This window comes from Botrytis fragariae (genome assembly GCF_013461495.1).
Source record: "Botrytis fragariae strain BVB16 chromosome Unknown tig00000045, whole genome shotgun sequence".
In the NCBI taxonomy this organism is placed as follows: domain Eukaryota; kingdom Fungi; phylum Ascomycota; class Leotiomycetes; order Helotiales; family Sclerotiniaceae; genus Botrytis; species Botrytis fragariae.
Window position 1 is genome coordinate 1,058,046 of NW_023500991.1, and position 24,724 is coordinate 1,082,769.

At 44.8% G+C, this 24,724-nt stretch overlaps 11 protein-coding genes across 11 annotated transcripts; 4 read left to right on the forward strand and 7 right to left on the reverse strand.

Moving 5' to 3' along the window:
• Nucleotides 1-240: 240 nt before the first annotated feature.
• On the reverse strand, nucleotides 241-1,453 carry Bfra_003536 (putative voltage-gated k channel beta protein; the record flags this gene model as incomplete). Its single annotated transcript, XM_037333941.1, has 5 exons — nucleotides 241-648; nucleotides 681-785; nucleotides 848-1,072; nucleotides 1,128-1,282; nucleotides 1,333-1,453. The coding sequence occupies 5 exons, from the start codon at nucleotides 1,451-1,453 to the stop codon at nucleotides 241-243; spliced, it is 1,014 nt and encodes a 337-aa protein (XP_037194028.1).
• A 17-nt stretch (nucleotides 1,454-1,470) lies between these two features.
• On the reverse strand, nucleotides 1,471-2,163 carry Bfra_003537 (uncharacterized protein; the record flags this gene model as incomplete). The annotated part of the gene is made up of 3 exons (XM_037333942.1): nucleotides 1,471-1,525; nucleotides 1,822-1,961; nucleotides 1,999-2,163. 3 exons carry the CDS (start codon nucleotides 2,161-2,163, stop codon nucleotides 1,471-1,473), a joined length of 360 nt encoding a protein of 119 aa, XP_037194029.1.
• A 73-nt stretch (nucleotides 2,164-2,236) lies between these two features.
• Bfra_003538 (uncharacterized protein) lies at nucleotides 2,237-2,600 on the forward strand (the record flags this gene model as incomplete). The annotated part of the gene is made up of 2 exons (XM_037333943.1): nucleotides 2,237-2,461; nucleotides 2,565-2,600. 2 exons carry the CDS (start codon nucleotides 2,237-2,239, stop codon nucleotides 2,598-2,600), a joined length of 261 nt encoding a protein of 86 aa, XP_037194030.1.
• A 1,709-nt stretch (nucleotides 2,601-4,309) lies between these two features.
• On the forward strand, nucleotides 4,310-6,288 carry Bfra_003539 (putative zinc knuckle transcription factor protein; the record flags this gene model as incomplete). Its single annotated transcript, XM_037333944.1, has 9 exons — nucleotides 4,310-4,548; nucleotides 4,604-4,809; nucleotides 4,867-5,389; nucleotides 5,440-5,528; nucleotides 5,582-5,632; nucleotides 5,683-5,766; nucleotides 5,825-5,877; nucleotides 5,938-6,007; nucleotides 6,068-6,288. 9 exons carry the CDS (start codon nucleotides 4,310-4,312, stop codon nucleotides 6,286-6,288), a joined length of 1,536 nt encoding a protein of 511 aa, XP_037194031.1.
• A 1,398-nt stretch (nucleotides 6,289-7,686) lies between these two features.
• On the reverse strand, nucleotides 7,687-8,674 carry Bfra_003540 (putative enoyl- hydratase isomerase family protein; the record flags this gene model as incomplete). The annotated part of the gene is made up of 3 exons (XM_037333945.1): nucleotides 7,687-8,180; nucleotides 8,253-8,496; nucleotides 8,561-8,674. 3 exons carry the CDS (start codon nucleotides 8,672-8,674, stop codon nucleotides 7,687-7,689), a joined length of 852 nt encoding a protein of 283 aa, XP_037194032.1.
• Nucleotides 8,675-11,654: 2,980 nt separating this feature from the next.
• Nucleotides 11,655-14,555, forward strand: Bfra_003541 (putative isochorismatase family protein family protein; the record flags this gene model as incomplete). The annotated part of the gene is made up of 1 exon (XM_037333946.1): nucleotides 11,655-14,555. The coding sequence occupies one exon, from the start codon at nucleotides 11,655-11,657 to the stop codon at nucleotides 14,553-14,555; it is 2,901 nt and encodes a 966-aa protein (XP_037194033.1).
• Nucleotides 14,556-14,863: 308 nt separating this feature from the next.
• Nucleotides 14,864-15,246, reverse strand: Bfra_003542 (uncharacterized protein; the record flags this gene model as incomplete). The annotated part of the gene is made up of 2 exons (XM_037333947.1): nucleotides 14,864-14,933; nucleotides 15,035-15,246. 2 exons carry the CDS (start codon nucleotides 15,244-15,246, stop codon nucleotides 14,864-14,866), a joined length of 282 nt encoding a protein of 93 aa, XP_037194034.1.
• Nucleotides 15,247-16,681: 1,435 nt separating this feature from the next.
• On the reverse strand, nucleotides 16,682-17,415 carry Bfra_003543 (putative cytochrome c oxidase subunit 9). The gene is made up of 4 exons (XM_037333948.1): nucleotides 17,353-17,415; nucleotides 17,177-17,219; nucleotides 17,029-17,059; nucleotides 16,682-16,972 (listed from the first exon to the last, which is right to left on the reverse strand). Exons 1-4 carry the CDS (start codon nucleotides 17,374-17,376, stop codon nucleotides 16,885-16,887), a joined length of 186 nt encoding a protein of 61 aa, XP_037194035.1. The 5' UTR covers nucleotides 17,377-17,415; the 3' UTR covers nucleotides 16,682-16,884.
• A 324-nt stretch (nucleotides 17,416-17,739) lies between these two features.
• On the forward strand, nucleotides 17,740-18,773 carry Bfra_003544 (putative bromodomain associated protein; the record flags this gene model as incomplete). The annotated part of the gene is made up of 2 exons (XM_037333949.1): nucleotides 17,740-18,013; nucleotides 18,067-18,773. The coding sequence occupies 2 exons, from the start codon at nucleotides 17,740-17,742 to the stop codon at nucleotides 18,771-18,773; spliced, it is 981 nt and encodes a 326-aa protein (XP_037194036.1).
• Nucleotides 18,774-19,134: 361 nt separating this feature from the next.
• On the reverse strand, nucleotides 19,135-22,448 carry Bfra_003545 (putative aaa family protein; the record flags this gene model as incomplete). The annotated part of the gene is made up of 4 exons (XM_037333950.1): nucleotides 19,135-20,746; nucleotides 21,210-21,631; nucleotides 21,833-22,150; nucleotides 22,242-22,448. 4 exons carry the CDS (start codon nucleotides 22,446-22,448, stop codon nucleotides 19,135-19,137), a joined length of 2,559 nt encoding a protein of 852 aa, XP_037194037.1.
• Nucleotides 22,449-23,157: 709 nt separating this feature from the next.
• Nucleotides 23,158-23,914, reverse strand: Bfra_003546 (uncharacterized protein; the record flags this gene model as incomplete). The annotated part of the gene is made up of 2 exons (XM_037333951.1): nucleotides 23,158-23,736; nucleotides 23,894-23,914. The coding sequence occupies 2 exons, from the start codon at nucleotides 23,912-23,914 to the stop codon at nucleotides 23,158-23,160; spliced, it is 600 nt and encodes a 199-aa protein (XP_037194038.1).
• Between the last annotated feature and the right edge of the window lie 810 nt (nucleotides 23,915-24,724).

A 24,724-nucleotide genomic window follows, 5' to 3' on the forward strand; every position in this document is an offset into this window, starting at 1 on the left:
TGCACATATTTAGGTAGATTTTGGTACCCAGGCCGAATGACATGTGAAGTAAGCAATACCATAAATCTTAGAGATTCATTTGATTTTATCTGAGTAGTTCATATTTATTCAAAGCTTTGTGTCTACGTGGGAAACCAAGGAAATATGTAGTATAAGATATCGCTATCTTTCATTTCCACACCTTCACCGTCATCTATGTAACTTTTATAAATTCCCAACCTAGCCTTCCCATGAATTGATCTAAACATATCTCTTAGCCAATGGCTCCGGTTTATTACCTAAAACATCATCAATCTCTTTCATAATCTCTGGGGTCAATTTCTCTCTAATCTTCAACGCCCTCACACTCTCGAATACCTGTTCCGGCTTACTTGCCCCGGCAATCGCACTACTAACTCTCTCATTCTTCAACACCCAACTCATAGCCAAATTAGCCATGCTAATATTGAGTTTCTCCGCAATAGGCATGAGTTTTTCGACGGCGGCAACATCTTCTTTCCAGGAATCGTCCCCGGATTTAGCTCTCATGCGGTCGGCGAAGGCGTCTTTGGATGTTCCGAGACGGGAATCGGAGGGGATACCGGTGTTGTATTTTCCGGTAAGGAATCCGAATTTGAGAGGGGAAAAGGTGGTTAAACCGAGACCAAACTCGTTGTAGAGGGGAGGAATTCACCCTCGACTTTTTGGCGGGCGAGGAGGTTGTATTGTGGTTGTTCCATTATGGGGGCGATGAGGTTGAGGCGTTGGGCGACGGCGTGGGCGGAGGCGATCTCGGCGGCGGTCCACTATGGAGGGGTTAGTTCTGAGGGTGCAATGGAAATTAACTTTGAGGGGTTGTGGGGCTTACTTCGGATGTTCCCCAGTAGAATGCTTTGCCGGTGTTGATGAGGTGGTTGAATGCCCGGACGGTCTCTTCCATAGGACAAGCGCGGTCCGGTCGGTGAGCATAGATGAGGTCTACATATTCCAATTGGAGACGTTCGAGAGCGAGGTGAGTGCCTTCGATGATACGTTTGCGGGAGAGACCGATGTTATTGACAAGTTTCTCGCCATTGGCTTGACCCCAGTAAATCTATTTTGCCTCCTGTAAGCTTATTGGGTAAAAATGTAGGGATATGGAGAGGTACTTTTGTCGAGATAACAAGATCATTTCTTTTCCATCCAAATCTTTTGATGGCCTCACCCATTACCCTTTCAGACTCCCCTCCAGCATAACCTTCAGCACAATCAAAGAAGTTGACTCCAACATCATAGGCAGCTTTCATGCATGCAAATGTGTTTTCTAATGTACGTTAATTCTGCAATGAACCCAAAGAAGTTCAGAAGCTATACCTTTTTCAACATGGCCACCATATGTGAGCCAACCACCAAGGGAGATGGCAGATACCTGGAGACCAGATGGGCCTAGGTATCTGTATTCCATCTCTGGGAGGTCTTCTGGAACTGGCACCATTTTGAAGGATGATTGTGTTATTTCTTCGGAAAAATAGAAAATGCGAGAGGAATTGAGAGATTCTTGGAGATACTTCAAGGTGTAAAGAAACAGAATCCAACTTGCAGAAAATATCTACCCTTCGAAGATGTCGTGATATAGCGGGGGCATGTCGAAGCGGGGCTCTCTCATTGTTACATATCAAAACTTACCTAGGTCCAATTGCTTATCGCTATCCGAAGAGTGGGATACTCCGAGCCTAGGTAATGATCAATGGCTACGTAGATACTATCGTTTTGATCAATTCTTGAATGTCATCAGTTTTGGGCGTCGAGATTCTGCTTTAGCCGTCAGGTAGCTCGGATGAACATGCACCGACGCCGTTGAACTAAGCAGCCAATTGAGCCAATGTGACAGAAGGACTAATCTTAGTCATGAGCTCCACATATCTTAGGAACGGCGTCGAAATTGGTCGAAAACCTTCTTTTAACCTCGATAGAGGTCCGGGGAAGTCACAATCGTGGACATCCTGTGCTAGCCGGGAACTATCATGATGGGTAGACTACAAAAAGAAATCTGTTATACAACATCACCAGCGGACTATTCGTTTTTCTAAGCTGACAAAACTTAGAGTATCTGGTGAGCACATATAATAACATCCAGTAATATAGCCAGGTTCCAAATCCCTGCAATCCCTCGCAATTCCTCGCTAGGTCCTCAGTTTTCCGCATTCGGGGATCGTAAGCAGGCTTGGAGTGAGGAGGAAAGGTTCAACGACGCTGATGGAATGAGAAAACTTTAGACATGCAAAGTCGATCATTGCGCGTTCTGTTTAGAAAGATCAGTAGGGAATTTATTCATATGCAAAGAGATGTAGGAAGTAGTGTTGAAGTCTCGTGTGATTTCCGTGCTGTGGCAGTGTTGGGATCTCTTTCTTGGATGGCTGAAGAAGCCGATGAGCTATCAACCAATCATCAAGAGTCTTTTGAAATCTTAGGTTTACCTCAAGTAGGTATTGATAAGTACTTGGTAAGCCTTCTTAGATTCAATTGGTAATACTAGGATCAGATTTTGTAACGACAACTTCTCTGCGTAAGTACCGTATCGTTTGTTTGACATTCTAAACTCAAAGGAGATGGAGAATACTTGCTGCGTTCCAGAGCATTAGGACTCTTCTATCTCATCCCAACAGTATCTCTTATCTTGCATGCCTATGTCATTCTGCTGGTAGGCTTCGCTCTACCTGAATGTTAAGGTAAGCCTGCGAAGTGACAGGATAACAAGAAGTAGAGGCATTTTTGTGTATGAAACGTTGGGCGTCAAAGGTTGAGACTTCTTGATACACTGTCTTAAAAGGTATAAATCAGTTTTATTTCTGTAACGATGCAGGTTGCGGTCAGAGGAAATCCATAGATGTCTTGCCAAATAATCTTTTCAAGTACTCAAGTAATGAAACTTATCTGTTGACACAATTTCATCTGATCAATTACGTCAGTGGAAGAACAGAAAGATAAAAGGAAGTCTTCTATGTATCTCTGTAGAGGTCCAAAAATTCAATACAATCTAATGGCAAGTGCTCAAAAATAGTGCTGGTGAAGTGGTATGTCTGAAATGCATCACACTTTTGACGAAGATGCTCATTGGCCCTCGAACCGAAGAAGTAAGGAGGCTTTCAATAATGAAGGGGATCACAAAGACTTCAAGGTACCATTTCCAGTCTCATTTTCATGATCTATGATAGAATCTTATCACGACTTTGACTCGGGGTGTACCCCATCAATATTCTTGCGGGGATCAAGTTCTTGATTGTTGTAATTTTGAATAAGAGTTGAAAGATCATGACTAGCTTCCTTTCTAACATTCATCTGAACCTCTGATTGGAAGAGATTGGACACAAATTCGCTAGATACCTGCCGCCTTTCAAAGTAAAGCATCTGCTCCCCTTCTCTGCACTTTCCTCTTCATTCTTTCCCACAACAACAACTTCTTCAAATTTCTCTTTTTCCCATCCAACAAAAGGAATCCATCAAGATACTTCCTTCCTTAACTGATATTGAGATCGCAGAGTCCTTCACGATCTTCTTGTCTGCGAATTCATACCAAAATCTGTAAGTAAATCATCATCTCTCCACCAATATTTCCTTCTTCAAACAGAAAACTTTTACGTCGTGTTCCCAAAACACATACAAGAACTTCATGTATCTTTTCTTTTATCACATCTTGTATACCTTCAAGCATGTATTCCTCTTATTGCGAGCATCTTTCTCTCGATCTCTCAATTTGAGGGAAAAGAAGAACCCCACAATCACCAAAATCATCTCCATCTCCTTCTCCATCTCCTTCCTTTTTCCTTTCAAATTCACTCGAAAGCACACTTCAAAGCCACTTTTGACTTGTTGCAACTACCCTCTTATATTTTCAATCAACGCAATCTACGATCCTTCAAGTGCGTACTTACTTGAAGATACCTCAGATCGGTTAGGAAGAGGGGAAAATCAAAGTCGCACTTTCTTGATTGGGAGCCAATTCACTTGAGTTGGACCCCACCTTTTTAAGTGTTTGCCTTCATCCTCTCGATCTTTCTTTTCTTCACAACTACAAAGCTTTCCGTCTCTCTCCCTTCTCTTCTTATTAACACTCCTTTCGCGTGCGCTTGTGTGGTCTTGCTTATCAGCTTGACTTCTTAAGCTCTTTGACTTATTACTTGTCTCTCGATTTACTTCTCCATACCAACTTTAAGAAGGTCTTTGAGTTGGAGCAATACCTAAGTTGGTACATCTTGCGCATTTTTTTCACCTTTTACCATTTTTCTCAACACACGACTAATTTCTTTTCACAGATCAAAATCAAATCTTTGCAGCGCTCAAGTCCTTCAAAATGTCTTGGGAAACTCCTGCCGGTGGTAATGATTGGGGCACTGGAGACACTGCAGTAGTCAGCGGTGGAGGCGGTGGAGAGTGGGATGACGCTCCTGCAACTGGTTCTTCCGAACATCATGCAGCAGATGAATTCAATGATGACGCCGGTAACGACTATGGCGGATATGGTGGTGGTGAGGAAAATGGAGGCGGCGGTGGTGGTCGCAGTGGAGGTTGCTTCAACTGTGGTGAAGAAGGGTACTGTTTCTAATGTTTCAGTTTTTCATTACGCCGCTAACTCACTTTTCATCAGTCACTCCAAGGCCGAATGTACACAACCTCCGAAGGCTCGTCCATGCTACAACTGTGGTGAGGAGGGACATAATAAGGCAGAATGCACTAATCCCGCAGTTGCTCGCGAGTTCACCGGAACTTGTCGCATCTGTGAGCAATCGGGTCATCGCGCATCTGATTGCCCTTCTGCTCCACCCAAGCTCTGCAATAATTGTAAGGAGGAAGGTAGGTTCAAATTTAATATCTCTTAGAAACTTTCACCGAGGCTGACCTTTATTGCAGGCCATTCAATCCTTGAGTGCAAGAATCCTCGCAAGATAGAGCGCAACGACGTCGAAGATGTCGCAGCTGAAGTTGCTTGGGAAAATCTTATCAAGCAATCTCAAGAAGGTGACTTCGACGACATGAAGTATGAGGTCATGAAATACATCAAGGCTTCTCCAGATGCTACCTATGTTCAATTGGAGAATGCATTCCGTACTCAGAACATTCCCATCTATCTCATTGCCATGGAGAAGGAACTCACCCAGACCTTCACTAACATGGACTTGCAGGGCAACCTCGACCGCAAGTATTCTGTTTCTTGGCGCAAATCGAGCAAGCACAACCGCCCCAAGGAGAAGGAGAGCTGGCCAGCTACCCCGGAGGAAAACTTGGAGCGTCTTGCTGATGCTGGGGAGCCTGTTGATCGTGGTGTTCCTCTCTGTTCCCGCTGCAATGAGCTTGGTCATACCTCAAAGCATTGCGCCGAAGAGCGAGTTGAAGGCGAACGTGTTCAAGTTCAGTGTTTCAACTGTAATGAAATGTAAGTTTTATTACACTGGCATTCCTTTAAGCATACTAACTTTGGAGTAGTGGCCATCGTGTTCGTGATTGCCCAATTCCTCGTGAGGATAAGTTCGCTTGTCGCAACTGCAAGAAATCTGGTCATAGTTCCAAGGAGTGTAAGTTCAGCAATATCCTCGCGTTCCATAAAGAAAGCTAACATCGAACTTAGGCCCAGAGCCACGCTCCGCCGAGGGTGTTGAATGCAAGAATTGTAATGAGAGTAAGTTCTTCAACCTCCTCTCATATTTTAGTCTTTTTAACATAACATAGTTGGCCATTTCTCTCGTGACTGCCCAACTGGTGGTGGGGGCGATGGTGGTCTCTGCAGAAATTGCAACCAACCCGGTCATAGAGGTAAGTCATGTAGCAATTTATTACTAGCTATCAAGTGTGCTAATTTTCTTGCTTACAGCCAAGGATTGTACAAATGAGCGTGTCATGATATGTCGCAACTGTGACGCAGAGGTCAGTTAGATGCCTCGATCTCTTTTCATCTAACTTGAGAAAGCCTACTAACATGAACAGGGACATACCGGTAAGGAATGCCCAAAGCCTCGTGACTATTCTCGCGTTCAATGCCAGAACTGCAAGCAGAGTAAGTAAATCTTCGCGTCTCCCAGGTCTTTGTTCTTCGCGACGTACTGACATACATTAGTGGGTCACACTAAGGTTCGCTGCAAGGAGCCAGTTGCCGAGGAGGACGCTGCTGGCGATGCCAACGGCTACGGTGATGGTGATGCCACAGCAAATGGCGGTGACTATGGAGGTGGCGATGCGGCTAATGATGACTATTCTGCTCCTGCTGCTGGTGGCGGTGACGACAACTGGGCTACTGGTGGTGGTGGTCAAGAGGTTTCAGGCGACGGCGGTTGGTAGATGACAAGTTTGTTCGACTTCTCTCACGAAAAGCTGCTTGCTTGTCTCACTTACTCTTCGGCGTGGTGGGATGAGGTTCAAATTTCAAACGAAGAAGTTCAAGGTCACTCTATTGTTGAATGCAGGTGAATAGGCTGGTGCTACCGTAGTATTGGCTCGGATCTACTTTTTTTCCCTATTGGTTGCGATCATTCATGGATACTTGTGCTCGAATCGGCAAGGATACCATCAAAAAAGCGATGAAAGCACATGGTTGTTATAATAGGACAGGACGGAAATAAAAATAAATTGCTGCGATTTGGAATTTCAAACGAGATAGCTACTTAGTACCTAGATATTTGAGATACAATCGAAAGCTGGTTTATATCATAAAAATCTTGAGTTTTCTTGACAGCGGTGACTTGGTGGTTCGATTGTGAGACGTTTTTGAAAAGGGTATATATTTTCTTGGCTTCTCTGGATATAGATTTGAAATGACACCACTTGAATATTGGCACAAGCGAAGTATAATGGTCAATCAAGAGATAGGCATGCAACAAAGAAAGAAATTTGATAAAACTGGCATCTTTAAAGCTATTCTGGATAACCAAGAACAGGCAGGCAGGTAGAATCATGTCAAAAGAAGGAGCATCAATGTTGTTCTTGGGAATTATTCTTGAGAAACTTTGAGAGAGAAACACGAAGAGTTCTGTCAATCACCAGCCAGTAGCTGAAGGAGTTTACTTTGGAGCGGATACCAGAGCTCACAAGGCACAAGAACCAATTTTGGGGAAATCAGTGACACTTGTGAGACTAGCGAGATTAATGAGGACAATGAGATTGATTTTGTTAGATTGTTTGGGTGCTGGTGAATGGAGGATGTGAATGCGAATGGGAATGTGATAAGATATGGAGAGTGGGTGAGGAGGCCAGATTAAAGTTGTCTTGTGAGGATTCTGGAATGAGAGAGGGAGGGGAAGAGTGAGAGAGTGAGAGTGAGAGGAATAGGAGAAGAAACGATGGTGAAATGAGAAGAGTGATTAACCGTTTGAAGCAGCAGAGAAAGAGATTGAATGGTCGCAATACTTTGATGCTCTGTATGCATTTGATTTTGGGAAGATTATACAGCGTTGTAGCTTTGTGGTATGTGAATGTGAGATTGAATAAGTCTACATAGGCAGTGTGCTTTCGAGTGTGTCTCTTTCTTGCTTGCTTCTTTGAATTCTCATCAGAGAGCTTATATGTTAAAGATTTATCTCCTGTGCTATCTTGCAGCTTTAAGTGTTGTATGTTATTTCCATCTTTTTAGTGCAGCAATGGGAGACGCCCCCGAAAAGCTTTGAAGTGGAATAATTCATCTCTCTTATTCCTGAAATTTGACATTTCAAATTATTGTGATCTGTTGTCCTCCAACCCCCCTCAAAGTTTCTCAAAAGTAGGCTTTCTCTTCTGCAATCCACTCAACATCGCATCCTTAACATCCTTCGTTTGGATCGCCGCACTATTCCAAACCCCCGTATATCTCAAACTATCCGCTAATCGATTATCCCTCGCGTGATTCAAAAGTTCCTTCGTACCCTGCACGGCCACTGGACTTTTTTCCGCCAACAATTTCGCAATACTGAGCGCTTTGTCGATCGCCTTTTGCTTTGAAGGCTCAACATACGTCACAAAACCTACTCGCAGCGCTTCTTCAGCTCCGAAGACGCGGGCAGAGAGACATACGTCTTTGACCCAGCTGAAAGAACCGACGACCTTTGGAAGGCGAGAGAGGGTACCAATATCGGCGGCGAGTCCGATGTCTACTTCCTTCACGGCCATCTTGACGTCCGAGGTGCAGATGCGGATATCAGCGCAGGTAGATATATCGATTGAGAGACCGAGGGAGTAGCCGTGCAGAACACAGATCACGGCTATTTGATGCGATTAGATTGATTCAATTGTTCATCCCAAGAAAGGAAAAGAATAGGAGAGGGGGAACATACGTTTCTCGCATTTCTCGACACTGCTTATACAGGCTTGGAATTCTTCGACGTGACGTTTGATAGCTTGCGCTGTTCGCGCTACATCTGTAGTTCTTCCTTCTTTTTCGGCTAAAACGCCATCTTGTGCAGCGGCTTCTACATCCAAACCAGCCGAGAATGCGCGTTCGCCAGCGCCGGATAGTATGATGGAGCGCACGTCGGGAGAATAGGAGAGAGTGTCGAAAATAGTGCGGAATTCAAGCCACTAGATTTAGGGGTTAGCGAATGATTGAGGTGGTAGTGCGGGTTGTGGTCAAGGGGCGCCTTACCATTGCTTCGAAAAAGGCATTGAGTTTCTCGGGACGGTTGATTTGCACATGTGCGATGTATGGTGCTGGGTATGTGACGAGAAAGTATTTGTAGGGAGGGTTTGAAGAGGCCATTTTGTTGGTTTGGGAGTTGCAATGGGCAGGCTTCTGCTGCTTGCTTGTGTTTTGGATTGCTGATTGGATTGCTAATCAAGTCACTAACTTGTAAGATATACTCCTAAAGAAGATTAATACAGATAGATGCAAATTCCTAGGTATGCAATTTCGAAGATAAGTGTTGTAAGTCAATAAGCTCTTTGTGAATTACAACTGTAATACTGAAGCTTGAGATAGATGGTCGGCCAACTTGACCTCAACATCACCGAGCCTCGGTATCTCGAAGCTCGATAGCACGTGATCATACTTTCCGTCTTTTCGCGGGGTAGCTTTTCAAGCTCCTTCCCCTCTTTATCGAGGGGGAAGTTTGACACCTGAAGTCGAGAAATTGAGCCAAGAGAATTGATCTAAAATTCATATCGATATCAAGTGATATATCCAACTTTAAGCATAAAACCTTCTCTCCACTGCAACCTTACATCTGGCTATTCAAGGTCCCCTTTGAGCCGTTTGGTCCCCGAATACGACTCTGCAGGTCAGGAGTTGCGAGGAATATTGTCCATGCGAATGTGAGGCTTTTGGATGAATAAACTCTGAATGTTGGCGATACTTTGTTTCCCAGTAATACAATCCACCATCCTGGTCTTCCAAGCCTGTCAACTCTAATTGTTAAATAAGGTAAATACTTCCATATCAATCGATTGTCAGAAGATAGCCGACGAGATATATGCAAGTGGACGGCTGAGTAGTTTTGACAGTTGGCAATAAGCATTTGTGCCTGTCGAACCTTCATGCAAATGAACCAAAATGTTAAAAACTTAATCATATCAATGACAATGCACATATATCCAGTATCATCCACACCACACTTTCCCCCCGCTCGAGCCCCGTAACTCAAGCTGCAGGTAGATCGACAACAGCACTGCAGTAGTGCGAAGATCATAATGAAATTGTTTCGATGAAATCTTGATGATTGATCATATGATGCTTCAGTGTACAGACCAGACCGTAAGTGCAAGGTTTTTTTTTAATTTGTGGGGGTGTTTTAACTGACATCTATCAAACGAGTCTGGGATGATTAGTTGAAACTTCCGATGGCTGTGTCGAAGGGGGTTTTCTTGATTTCTCAACGGTTTAACGCTCAAGCTCTAGCTGGGTATCGTTGAGCTGTGGGGCCAGAAGAACGAGAACGAGAGGGAGAGGGAGAGGGAGAAGAGAAATACCATGTAGTGTTGAACGGGTGTTTCTTTTTCCATTAGACATCCGTCATACACACCAAACACCTTACCTTGGAAGATGATTGTTCGTGTGAAGTGACTATACCTACTACCTACAAGCTACATGCGCAACAGAAGTGCGTATTACAATGCAAAGGAAATGGATCCGGTGCAATGCAAGAAAGCACAAACTTCACAACACGAAACCAATCAATACTCTCTGATGTCTCCTCTCCCCGCCCCCCCTATCAGACACATGGTTTAATGGTATCATCGAAAGGTTCTTCTTGGCGCTTCGCTTTATTCCATCGGACAAAATTCCCCTGTCGTATCAAATCAGACCCCGTTATTTTCACTTACGATCTCCGCTACTTGGATTCCGAGATTATTCCTTACGAACGTACAGACTACAATGCTCACTCGTACAAAGGACCGTATGGAATCTCACGGTTTGATTGAAGTCTATATGACGGTGAGTGGCTTTACGGTGAGAGTGTGTAGATTGATACACAAGATGATTTGATTCGTAGGCTGCGTACGGTGTCGGGTTATGTAACCTGCTTATATGTTGTAGCACATATTTCTGTGTGTGCGTTCTTCATACCGTTGGTCAATGGTCAATGGCTATAGGTGAGAGATGCGAGTGGCATGATAATACTGATACGCAACATGAGATTTATTCCGTATGCGTTGATCTGCAGGAAAAATAAGAAGCCAAAGAAACAGGCCGATGTTGAAAAGGGCCATGCTCGCTATGTTGCGAGGGTTGAGCGTTTGAAGTCATTTTACTAGTGTCTAACTGTCTAACTGTCTACAGATACTACCTAGTAGATAGGACCTAGTAGATAGGGCTCTTAGCTTATTCTCCTAGTCTACTGTCAAAGGAAAGGCAAGGCAAGGGAAGGCAAGGCAAGGCAAGGGAAGGGAAGGGAAGGGGGAGTGAGTGGAGGGGAGAAGGGGGCCGGGAGGGAAGATCAACGGTTAACTCTGTTCTCAACGGTTGATCAATCTAATTGTGTACGCTAAGATAATATCGATCCATCAGAAAGAAAAAATAAGACAAGACCCCAATCAATTGAGTTCTGTTCTCACTCCTTCTCCCCTACTTTTCACTCTAACCATGTGTTACCCATGTCTGTTCGATACCTGGTAGATGCATTATGTCTCAATCACCTAGTACCTACTCGAGTACCTACTAGGTAGGAGATACCTAGTATATCCTCATCACTCATCAAAAATGTTGGTAAAATGATCGGAAAAGGATTAGTTTGTCATCATTGCCGGGGGCCCGTGTTCCTTATCCTCTTTTTTCTTCTATCAGAACAGAAACATTCCAGCTGCTTGCTTGCTTGCTTGTGTTTATTTCATTTCCGCTCTAACTCTAAATGTCAAGATCCAAATCATCCATACAACAATAATCTTTTCCATCGTATCGACTAACCAAGAGAATTCCGTCTCTCGCATTCGCCTATGTACTACCCAATGTCACATTGTCTGTTATTCGATTGAAACCAGATCCGTGCATATTATTTGCAGTGCCGGTTGCCTACGGAATCTTACAGCATCATGCGGTGCTACATACGCATCGACGTTGCTCCTACCTCTTGGTGGTCTTTCTGAATAATGACCAATGTAAGCAATGGATATTTCTTAGCTAGAACACACAACATATAGAGTCGTGCAGCCCGTAGCACACAGTGCCAACCTTTAAATCTTCTATATCCAGAAAAGTCGATTCGTCTGAAAACACTTTGATTGATATCCATCATAGGTTGCCCCAAATGTTTGAAATTGACGAACAAACTATGCCGTTCATACGAACGCGCCAGGCCCTACTACTCCTAGATCTGCAGAACGATTTTATAGGAGAAGAGAGCCTGCTGCCGGTCGAAACCCCCCCGAGCTATATCGACAATATAAGGAATCTTATCGAGCCTTTCCGTCCTTCTGGTGACATAATATGGATATGCAGCATATCCACGGAGGGGGTTTCGAGGATAGTCAATCAACCGCACAATGATAGCGAGGCCATCATAACGGATAACGAGCTTCTACGACGTCGACGCGACAAAGTGATTCCCGAAAGTGAGTCCGTGTCCAATGAGGAAAGCAAGCCTTCGGTAGCTAGCAGTGAGGGGGATGCAGCGGAAGCTTTTTTGACAATTCAATGCGAAGGCAAAGTACGCATGCTAAAACCCAATTCGAGAGGTTCAGCCATTTCAGATGCATTTGCGCCCATCTCTACGAAAGACTTGGTATTCAACAAAACATACTATTCCGCATTCAAAGATGGTAGTCTAGTCCAAAAGTTAAGGGGCAAGTTCGTGACGGAGATTTACATAGCTGGGGCTCTTACAAATGTCAGTGTATTTGCCACGGCAATGGACGCTGCTCGCCACGGTTATGCCATAACCATAATTGAGGATTGTCTGGGGTACAGGAGTAAAGCTAGACATGACGAAGCTTTACGTCAGCTCAGAGCCTACACGGGGTGCGATGTCATAAGTAGCGGGGACCTCATTGAAAGCCTACAGAAGCAAAAGAAGGTCGCTGAAAGGAGAACGACTTCCAGTAAGAAATCTCGTCCTAAACCTAGAGAGCCACAGCCAAAAGAATCTCGAAATACTGAGATTGAAAATCTAATGGGGAACTTAAAGCTAGAAGCAGAAGACCCGCAAGTCATCACCGTCAAAGCCCCGTCATCGACGGCAGCCATCGAAGACGATTTCGAAATCACTAGTCAACTCCTGCGATCACAAATTCGACGAGCGAAACCACCAGCAGAACTGGAAGCAGAAGCCAAAAAGAGAGAAAAAGTTAAGTCGAAAGTGAAATCACGTCGACACACTGCAAAGCCTGTGGAAGTAGAAGATCCCTCTATCCCATCAAAGCAACGCAGTCTAGCATCTTCAAAAATTCCGTCACCTGACTCGTCAAACTCACCAAACATAGTTGAAGGGGCTCTGTCTAGCTCAAAGCTCCCGGCAATCGAGAAGGAGGAACTCCAACTAAAACCTCCATCAAAGAAGAAATCTCTTGACGAGATGCCAAAAGACGAAGAGAACGCATTGACCGACAGGGCTGCTTTTTGTGAAGGTGATACAACGGTCATCCAAAACCTTCTGCCCGATACGTTGGCAAGCGGGATTTTCGAGAAAATTCGGGACGAGGTCCTTTGGCAGAAGATGGGTCACCAGGGTGGTGAGGTACCGAGGCTTGTAGCGGTTCAGGGTCAAATCGAAGAAGATGGTAGTACTCCGATATATCGTCACCCGGCAGATGAATCGCCTGCTCTCCTATCATTTTCACCTACAGTCGAAACTATCAAGAAGATAGTTGAGAAAAGACTTGGCCATTCTCTAAACCACGTACTGATTCAATTCTATCGCGATGGGAGTGATAACATCTCTGAGCACAGTGACAAAACATTGGATATCATTCCTAATACTTTCATTGCTAATGTGAGCCTTGGAGCTCAAAGGACGATGGTATTTCGCACAAAGAAACCCCTGAAGAACGGGTCATGTGCAGAGTCTCAGAGCCTCCCTCGAGAATCTTGCAGGGCATCTCTGCCACACAATTCGTTGTGCAAGATGGGTCTGGAAACCAACAAGAAGTGGTTACATGGAATTCGACCAGACAAGAGAATGGCGAGTGAGAAATCCAAGGCTGAACTGGCTTACGATTGTGGACGTATATCTTTGACATTCAGACATATTGGTACATACCTGAATAAAAGTCGACAAAAGATTTGGGGCCAAGGTGCAACTGCCAAGAGGAAAGAAGATGCCGTGCAGGTCATCAATGGAGATACACCGCAAACCCAAGAAATGTTGCAAGCTTTCGGGAAAGAGAATCATGACAGCAATTTCGACTGGCAGGCGATCTACGGCAAAGGCTTCGACGTACTGCACATGTCGAACCATAAAAAGCTTTTCCTGTCGGGAGATTCCATCACTGATCACCGGGTGAAATTTATGCTCAACCACTACGGCATCCCTTGGATAGAAGCAACCATTTCGCCACCTTTCCATTGGAAACGAGAAGAACTTGAAGTTGACGATTCGTTTGTGCCAGAAACACCAGCGATCAAATTTATTGATAATGACAAAGACAGAACTACTGTCGAAGGATGCATGCCAATTATGTTTTATATCGAAGCTATCTATAAACCCTCACAGAATTGTAAATCTCCGGGTCATTTTGCCCGGCATTACACCCGTTTCGAAGAAGCCAACACCCTACTCAAGATCTGGAGAACAGTTCCCTTTAGTGTGAAGCCTTTCCGTGCTGAACTCGCTAAATGGAATATCTACGCGAAAGAAGCAAAATACATAGCCGGCGACGAAATTGGTCTTGCAGATTTTGCAATCATGCCGGTATTTGAGATGGTCAGTAAGGTGTGGGGTGATCGTATGGCACATGAAAATTTAGCAGTTTACTGGAAGATGATGGTTCATACGGAGAGTTTTTGGAAGGTTCTCCTAAACGAAAATCTAGAGGCGCTACAGGATCAGGCTACGATTTGTGCGGTGCGGCAGGAACTTAATGCTTTGGATAACGAGGCTTTGCAAGAAGATGACAGTGAGGACCACTCTTCTTTGGCAGCGAAAGAGGAAGAGGAAAGCAAGAGCAAGAGCAAGGAAATCGAAGAGCTATTGGATGCGATTTCGAAGTTATAATTCCGCCATTGGGTATCAGGAGTGACGATGAGATGCTAAGGAGCTGGTATCAAAAGATGGGTCATGAAATGGTGGTGTTTGGAAGCATTTGGGGACAAACGAATGTCTCACGGTCTGTAGAGAATTGAAAATACGCACAGCATCTAAAGCAAGAACGTGAATAACTTATGTAAACCTCGATCAATTTTATCATCGATTTCATCATGTGTAATGCCCTCTCCATCTACAAACCCTATTTCGCAGTATCGTCTTCTCACCACGCAAGGGTGCACGCTAACCACAAGCACCCAACCCCAAATCCGCGACTATCACTTTGCACTTCCTTCTCCCTCCCAAATTGTCGTCTCCACCATAAAAGTTCCCTTTCGATCTTTACACCTACCAACCGATCAACATCCATCACTCATCCTCCAGTAAACACACAATATCCACCAATACTTTGAAATCTCTCCCAAGGAAAACAAAGAATAAAAGCTTACCGACGAAAAAGCCGTTCCACAGGTCTACAAACTATATTTTCCCCAACCTTCCCATCCCTATCCTTTTGCAAATCGCAATTGTATTGCCATAATTCCAGTAATTCACAGTTTTTGAGATTCCCGTCGAAGCCTTTCCGGTGCTGGGACTTGGACGTAAGGGTTGATTCGAAGGGGAGGGCACTGGGTGGGAAGGGGAGGAGGGGTGGTGTCATTTGTTCTTTGTTTGGGAAGGATTTCGGATTGAGTTTTGAGAGGTGCGAAAAGGAGAGGAAAGGGGTGAAGATAAAATGGATATAAGATCTAGCGAAGAGATATGTGGCGGCAGATTATTACGAGAAGTTGATGAGAGCGAAGAGAGTTTGGAATCGGTATGTAGGATATTCTCTCTCATTGCTTATCGATAACGAATCTCCCCTCCTTTCCATTTCCTGGCGACTCAAGACACACAAGAAATCGAAGCTGATAAATAACACGAGCTTCTAACTACTATTACAAATACATTGGATCCTCGTCCGTCGAGAACTCACATACAGTCTCTAGATGAATTGTGGTCTAATTCGTATCAAAATCAACCGAGACTATCTGTTTCGGGGAGACAGTTACCGCTGCTAATTCGTATGCTAACTGCACTTCTGAGAAATGTGGATGGGAAGGTAGGAAAGTGCGTTGTGTTAATCGATGTGCATTCGAGATTTTCTCCTTCGTTTTTAGCGTTTCAAGATGAAGAAGAAGATGATGATGAGGGACTTGAAGCAGGACTGAAGGAGAATAAATTGAAGAGGTCGGATCTCAAACATCTTCATATCTTCAGACCTACAGCTCAGAATTTGGAAAGCACATTGAAGGCGGTGGAAGAGTATATGTTGGGTGGGAATCATGATAGTTATGGGAGGGAGTTTGGGGGGACGATACTTTTTGGGGTTGAAGGGAGGGAGGGGGTGAATACGGGGAGTTTGAGGGGGATGGGGAGGCCGGAGGTGGTGATGGGGTGGAGAGGGTGGTTGAGGGTGGAGAGGGAAGAGGTTGGGGCGTTTGGGATGGGGGTAGTGTGGAGGAGATGCTGGAGGAGAGGGAGAGGAGGGAGGAGGTTGTTAGGGGGAAGGGATGGAGAGGGGTGGGGGAGAAGGGTGGGGAGGTTGTGTGGAATTTGGAGTAGAGGGAGGAGATAAAATCTGCATTGGGAATGCTGTTGAAGGGTGGATTTGCTTTGACTTATGCTCTACAATGGTCGTTCAGATGGGCTATGGTACACGTGATGGGATACCATGCTCATGCGCAATGCCTATCATCAATTTGATCATGGAGAGAGCCTTGAGTTAGGAAGGCTTGTTATGTGCTGTATGTGATAATAATAAATGTTGTCCGACATATCATGAGAATGGCAAGAACATCAAACCTTTGCATGAATGAAGCAATCAATCAAAAGGGCACGATACAGCTTTACCACCCAGCACCTTGATTTCGATACAGCGTATATTTCAAGCGCATTTTCCTAATCTCGATGCCTCCATACAAACAAATAGGCCAAGAATATCCAATGCATTTCTCATGACAGCCAGTGCATCTCGATTCTGCTTTTCGTTGCAAGATACCAAAGTCTCATCCGCCCATCACTTGCACATGATTTCTCCAAATAGACACATACCTCTCCCAAAAGAATTTCTCACAGTTCCGAAGAGAAAAAAATGCATGCATTGCCAAAGCATCATCGATATTGGTAATGTACAGCTTGCCTACCCATTCCAGCCTCCCAGCATGCAATATTCCTCCACTTCAGCTCTGCCTGTTTCAACCACCCACCATACCGAGACACCCAGTCCAATCTATGTCCTTTTGTCTATCCTCATTCCTTATGCAGTAGCATTGGCAGCTCTCTGATCCTCCAATTTGGCGTAGAATGCATCGCGCTTGCGGACGGCTGGGACATGGTATCCGTACCTATTGCTATGTTAATATCATGTTCCTTGACGCCGTTTAAACATGGAGAGATTCACCAGAAGGCATATCCGAATGTGGTTCCGAGACCTGGTGGGTCGTGTTAGTTGACTGGTCTGCTTCACCTCTGCGATATCTGCAGATTCTCTGCCTCCATTCACCCTCCCACTCCCTCCGCATTCCACAAGACATCCGTTCACCACATACCGAAAGCGACGCTAAGGTCAAGGACGAGCCCTCTTCGGAGCATCTACAGTACAAAAGGTCAGCTCATTCTCCAATCCCATTCACCCAATTCAATTATGTCCTTCCAACTTTCCAACTTTCCAACTCCAGTTCCAAGCTCCTCACTTTTCCCACCGCAGACAGAGAGGAAAACGTACTCCAGTAATTGGTTTGATAGCCATTTTGTATATTTCTTTCGAGGGGAAGAATATCAGGTTCTGTATCTCTTATTTGCTTGCTCAGATTCAAAATCGCATGATGCATCCCACGCTCGCCGAGCGTCCAATTTTAGCGCGCTCTTAATACCTGAGGCATTTACGCTAAATCCGCAAATGCCAACTCGATCCCCCCACGTGATTGACACTTCTGAACCTTTGATATTCACAAGCACTAATTTACGCTTTCGATAACGCGGAACGTTCATTCAATTGAATTCACACTACGGCCATGAATCATTCTTTCCACACCCATACCCGCGATTTATTTATTTAAAGCTTGCTGTGGGCGCGAAAAGAGCAACATACATACAGTAAAGCATTGCGACCATGGTCCCAGTGTCACGAAAACGATCGACACCTACATCCAGCGACGACGACATGGAGGAGCCTTATCGAAAAAGGCAACGCATGTCGCCCGTCCTCCCGCAAACCCCTCCGCCCGAGCTCGAATTGTCGCGTCCCGATAAAATGGAGTCTTCACTTTTCGACAGCGATGTGCGGATGCTATTGCGGCGATCGATTTGTCAGACGTTGGAACACGTTGGGTTTGACCGGGCGACGGAAGAAGCGTTGGAGGCCATGTGTGCCGAAGTCGATACATGTTTGTATATCCTCACCTGTGGGCTGAGAAGCCTTTTGTTGACGAGATTTAAGATACGACGCATTTACTTGCTCAAGTCACTTCTTCGATGAATAATGCGAGAAGAAATATTCCCATACCCCTCGATATATCGTACGCGTTTAATCGGTATCAATTGCCTCTCGCATCATTAGAACCGCATCTGCGACCTCCAATTTCCGTACCGAAGCTTGAATTAGAATTGGAACCTGTACCAAAGGAAGATCCTACGACGAAGAATGTCATAAGGATATTAGGAGTGGAGCTTAATGGTGAGGTGGAAAAGGAACAGAAACCATACATTCCAAAAGGATTCCCCGCATTTCCTAGTAAACACACATTTAAATGGACGCCCAAAGAGAGCGAACGCTTAACGGATCCGCGAAAAATCCGGGAGAAGGCTGCGGAGAATGCCAAGATGGGGGAGGAGGCTCTGAGACGACTGGTGAAGGTTGGGAAGGTGGGCAAAGATAGGGAAATGAAACGAATGGCTGGCAGAGATCCAAAGAGTAAGGAACGACATGCGTTGTGGGAACGTACCATGTTGGAACTGGGAATTACAAATTCGGGTAGTGGAAGTGGGAGTGAAAATACAAGGCTGGCGCTAGATGATCGCAGTATGGTAGTTAATGCAGAGAAGCAGTATTTCAGAAAAGGTGCACCGGCAAGAAAAAGAACGCAATCACAGCCGCAGCCTCCACCTTCGCCTATGGATGAGGATTTGGTGTCATTAGAGCCGTAGGGAGATGGGTTATAACAAAAAACATACGAATAATAATTTGGGTTTGGAATCTCAGGTATGGGCGGCGGAATGCATTATCAGCGAGGAGTTCTGGGGTCGAATCAATCAAAAGGATCACATTTTTGGGAGCTGGCAGCTCAATGAAAGACGGACTCTTGCAGGAGCGAGAGGTGCGTCCTTATATATGTAAATCTACATAAACCGTTGCTGTTCATGCGCAACTTTACATATACCTTACCAAAACAACATACTTTCAATGAACAATTCTCATAAAGTAATACGAGCTTGTTATAACTCCAATCATAGACCTAAACACCATCGCAATGCACCAGGTATATCCTATACAATCATTCATTTGACCTCAAGGCCAAGCACCTGGATCAATCTCTGTCCCCAAATCCCTATCCTCTAAAAACTTCCTGCCTCGCAATTCTTCGGGTAAGTATTCTTGAACTACTCTTCCCTCCTTGTAATTAGGATTGTATTTGTACTGATCTCCATACCCCAACTCTTTCATCAACTTCGTAGGTGCATTTCTCAAATGAATCGGGATGCTTAAACTAGCTACCCCAGGTTCCCTCAGGGCAGAATATGCGTTGTTTAATCCTCTATATGCTCTGGTACTTTTGGGGGCTAAGCACAAAGCCACAGTAGCATGAGCCATTGTGATTCGACATTCAGGCATACCGATTTTCTCGCACGCAGTGTATGTGCTGGTTGCGAGCGTTAGCATGGTGTTGTCGGCCAGTCCTATATCTTCTGATGCCATAACCACCATCCGCCTAGCTATGTAAAGCGGGTCTTCTCCGGATTGAAGCATTCTTGCAAGGTAGTATAGAGCAGCATCTGCGTCACCACCTCTTACTGACTTGTGGAAAGCAGAGATAGTATCATAATGTTGATCGCCAGCTCTATCATACACCAGCGTCTTGGTAAGGGAGGCCTTGATATCTTCCTTAGTGACATTGGGTCTTGTAGACAAGCCCATTGCTAGCTCTAGGAGATTCAGGGCCGTCCGAGCATCACCGTCAGAGAAGGCAGATAGATACCTCAAGAGCTCTGTGTCCACAAGATCTGCAGGAGTATAATTTGGCCCCTCGGTCTTCAAAGCCCGCTCTAATATCTCCAATATGTCATCGTCCGTCAACTTCGATAATGTGAATGTCCGACATCTAGACAGTAAAGCATTCTGGACTTTGAAAGACGGATTCTCGGTCGTAGCTCCTATTAAAGTAATCTGCCCACTCTCCACAGGCCCAAGAAATACATCCTGCTGACTCTTCGAAAATCGATGGATCTCATCGCAAAATATTATTGTCTTCCTCCCAGTAAGCCCCAGTTCTCCTCTTGCCTCAGCAAATATCTTTTTCACTTCCCCCACCCCAGTAGATGTACTATTGATCTCGACAAACCGGCTTCCTACCATCGCAGCCACACACCGTGCAATTGTAGTTTTACCCGTACCAGCGCCACCCCACAGTATCATTGATGGGACACGATCTTGTTCAATGAGACTGCGTAAAACTCCGTGTGGTCCAACTAACTCTTGTCCACATACTTCGTCTAGACTTCTCGGACGCATTCGTTCTGCTAGCGGAGCGACCTTTTGAAAGGCATTGGTCTTAGTCTTCTTCACCGGCGGATCAACAGTCTCATTTTCCCTCTGTATCTCTGTCTCGGCATCGTCAAATGATCTCTTCTGCTGAACAGTCAGGGATCCACTCGCACTCCCATCTTCTTGCCGCTTCGTAGTTGTATTTCCATTCTGCACTTTTTGTTGAAAATTGGGCGTTGAATTGGGTTCTATCTTTGGGGTAGGATGCAATGCTGTTTTTTTAGTCGCAGGTGTCAAAAAGAAGTTGGAGACGGAAGGCTTCTGCGTGGAAGCTGGTTTCTGTGAAACAAATGCATTCTGCTGAGTAAGTGGAGGAGAGACTGTGTCAATGAAGTCTTGACATCCCGAATCAATGTGACTATTAATGTCTTTAGCTTTCACTTGCTTTTCGCAAATGGGGCAAGCAACCATGCTGAGCAATTGGTGGGAATTGACTCTAAGTAATAGGTTTGGTTCATGATCATCACACAAAGTGGCTTTCGACACACGCGTTTAAAATTTGGGGGACGCGCCCGTGAAAGCCTATGTTAAAGTGGTACTAGCTTACCTATTAATTGTTATTCCCCGCAGCTTATGCACACCCAATCAAATACAATCACTCGTTAATACCTAGGTCAACATAGCATTTTCACACGCACGGCAAGATGATCATAATGCATGGAAATTACTTTTTACGTTGTTTGGATTTTTCATGTCCATGAGCCTTTTGCTATGCCATGTTTTTGAAGTACATCCTGCCAATCGACAAGGAACCACAAACCCCGGAAAAGCCGTAAAACCTCAAGATGAATTGACACACGCCTGTTTAACCACCCCCTTACGCTCTCGACATAACACCCCAAGCCCGAATGATGTTATCTGTGTAACCTGCGAACAAAGTTTGTCCGTCCGCGCTCCATGCCAAACTGACACACTCTGGCTCTCTGCTCTTCTTGCCAACAGCTTGGAACTCTGGCTTCAACTCATCAACCTTGCTCTTCTTCTCCAAATCGAAGATGATGATGCTGCTGGAGGTGGCGGCGCAAAGCCAGTATCTGTTGGGGGAGAAAACGAGGGCGTGGATCTCATCACCAGCGTTCAAGGAGTAGAGGTGCTTAGACTCGTTCAAGTCCCACAACATGGTGGTTCCGTCCTTTCCACCGGAAGCGCAGAGGGATCCGTCTGGGGAGATGGTGACGGTGTTGATGTAACCGGTGTGTCCGATGTGGTCGGTTTGCAATCTGCAAGAGCTGAGCTCCCAGACCTGAAGAATTGAATGTTAGCATTTTCTGATTAAGTAACTTTGGTACCAAATGAATTATGCGAAGACAATTTTCAGAAAAATAGTGTTAATTGTCTCATGGCAAGGTCTCCCAAGCTCTGAAGTAGCAAATACTTTGTAGAACATCATGAAAACTTCGCACAACTTCAATTTGAAGTACCATAAAGACTGATTGTAGCTTACCTTGACGAGCTTGTCCCATCCAGAGGAGACAATGACTGGGTTTTGTGGGTTAGGGCTGAATCTAACGCATGAAACCCAATCGGCGTGTCCCTTCTCAGTGATGGTGAACTTGCAGTCACCGAGAGTGTTCCACAACTTGATTGTGCGGTCGCGGGATCCGGAGACAATTTGTCTGTTATCGGCAGAGAAGGAAACGGAGAGGACGTCGTTGGTGTGTCCAACAAATCGGCGGGTGGTGGTACCAGTGGCAAGCTCCCAAAGGCGGAGAGTCTTGTCCCAGGATGCGGAAAGAGCGTAAGCACCATCGGAAGAGATCACCTAGAAATCAAAGTCTCAGCATTCAATTGTAATTTGCAGATTGCGCTCAAATTTCCCAGAGCCACCGATTTTTGAGTGAGTTTTAACATACACAGTCAGAGACAATGTGGGAGTGTCCGTGGAGAGATCTCTTTGGGTATCCGTATGAAGTCTCATCCCGGGTCAAGTTCCAGATGATGAGGGACTTGTCGCGGGAACCAGACAAGAGCATATTTGGGTTCTCAAGAGAAGTTGCGAGAGAGGTGACCCAGCCGCTGTGGCCCTCGAGGGTGCCCTTGAGGATAAGTTGTTCCGCCATGTTGGAGTATTGATCTGGTGAACGGAGAATTGAAGGATGGGCGAAATGGCAACGGTAACAGTGCTGGTTGGAAATATTTGAGAAATTGTGGTGGGAGGTTTTCCTAAGCGAGGTGGTACTAGCGCCACTTCCAAAAATAATGGACTCTGACCTAGAGCTCGAAAAATTATTTCTTCTACCACAACAATGTGAAGACTTGAGAAATTTCTTTGATGGAAAAAGGGGAAGAACAAGTATTTGATCCTGATAGGAAATGGTTGACTTGAATTGATCGAATCTTCCCAGTTATATCCTTAAATTTCAGGCACATTTTCTTGTAGGGCAAGTCCGAGCAGATCAGTTTTGGGTGTTGTATTCATTCATTGTATTGATTGAATCTTATGGACACGGTGAATCGATCAATCTCTTATTGAGCAATAACCTTCAGTCATAAGCCAGCGAGACAAGTGCTCCTGCCACAAAGTCCTGTCAATCTTCCAAAATCAAAGGAAGTATAATTGCTTGAGCCAACTTCCTCTGCAGCATGTTGAATCACGTGATGCCATATGGGTCATTCGATATACAGATGTATGAGTCTGTAATAAAACAACCAAAGCTATAAAAAGTGAAATCATATACAAAACTCATTTATTTTCATCAAATCATGTCATTAAAGCGAATTCCAAACATTTTCCTTGGCCTGTTTCCTGAACCTATCAAATGTAATCTCTCAAGCTGCGGTATCACCACCTAAAGCATCATATGGCGTTCCACCTGTTGTGTTGTTATCCCTGGGGAAGCCTGCATCATTTGCTGATTGAGCATTCTCTCTCTGCATCTTCTGCTCAGCAAGCCGACTCGGATCATTCTTTGATCCAATTTCTGATGTAAAACTGGCATTCTTTGCATCATTACTTTCAAATCCCCCTTCTGTCAAGTTCTTTCCTTTCGGGTTGCCGCCAGACTGGTATTGATTGGACACATAACTCGGTGCGACCCCCGCACTACTTGTGCTCTTTTGTGCATTGGGGTTACCGGCGTCTTTCTGGTATGAACCGGTAGCTCCTAGTTTCTTCTCTTCCGCCCAATCTTCAGTCGCCATTCGTGCTTCAGCATCGGAAGCAGGATCTAGACGAGTAGCTCCAGATGTATTGGTATTTGCAAATGTGGAGTTTGCGCCTGCAACGCCTAATGGTTCGCCGTCGCGATTTTCAGCGAAGCCTCCGCCAGCTCTCGTAGACTCGGCTGCAAGAGAATCTGATGCTATGGCTCCGGCACCCTCTTTGATGATCGAGTGTGGATCGTTGACCTGTTAAAAGTTGTGTTAGCAATCATGATAGAGTTTGAGTCGTGTGAGGCAAAGAATTCCCAATACGATCCTCATCGAATAAAATTATATGATTGACTTGCAGTCCGAGACGCAGTTATAGGGAGTTGAACATGGAAGATTCTAAGCAAGTATCTACCTTTGTACCAGCTCCAGACATTTTGAGTGTGGATTGATGATTATAAACCTGGGTATTAGAAGATTCGAGCAATTATTTCTTCGCTATTTGAAGATACAGACAAGTTGTTTGATTGTTTGATTCATTCCTGGAAGTCCTTTGTTCAAATCTAAAATATACAGCTGGCGCTCTCATGACATCATTCTTAAACTCAAAGAATCACATTAATCAAATCTTTTCCTGTTTCTACTACTTGTTACTTCTACTACATAAGTATGGCGCCGGGCACGTTCCCGTCAATCAACTCGTAGGAATGTTAAACTTGTGGAGATTCTAAAAGATAGTGGTGGCACATTTTGGACGACGTCAGCGATAAGCGTCTGGAAATTGAGGGGTAATTTATCACGTGCTTCAAGTAAGAAAGGTGTCCCTCGTATTTCTTGGTGACATACTTTCGACATGCTTTCGAAAGTCTCTAGTGTGAAACGGAAGGGTTGATTTAAGCAGAGGGATCTATGAATATTGAATAACTGATGCTGAATGTCCAACCAAATATGATTTCATCCGATTGAGCATTTGATTGCGTGTCAAGCGTCGAAATGATTCCCCAGGGTTTAAGGACCCCGAGCTTTGAAGATGCTTATTCACCATGGTCATTGCATTGTAAGAATCATATTGTTTTATCAGCTGATATCAGATTAACAAGCAGTCTAACTCCTTCACGGTTGGCTTTTCCCTTGTACTAGATGCCTGTTGCTGTTGTTGGGTGATAAGGAGGCGGTAAGGTTGGGATTTCTTTACCAGCTGTGGTGGAGGAAAAACAATGGTTAACTGATCTCTAATCTAAAGAAG

Excerpts from the sequence above, each read along its gene's own strand:
- Bfra_003543 (XM_037333948.1), bottom strand. The coding sequence starts at position 17,376 with ATGGCTATCAAACCAATTACTGGA. Across the intron at positions 17,060-17,176 it reads TGACCTTAGCGTCGCTTTCG|GTCTCGGAACCACATTCGGA; the intron begins GTATGTGGTGAA and ends ACGACCCACCAG. Across the intron at positions 16,973-17,028 it reads ACATTCGGATATGCCTTCTG|GTACGGATACCATGTCCCAG; the intron begins GTGAATCTCTCC and ends ACATAGCAATAG.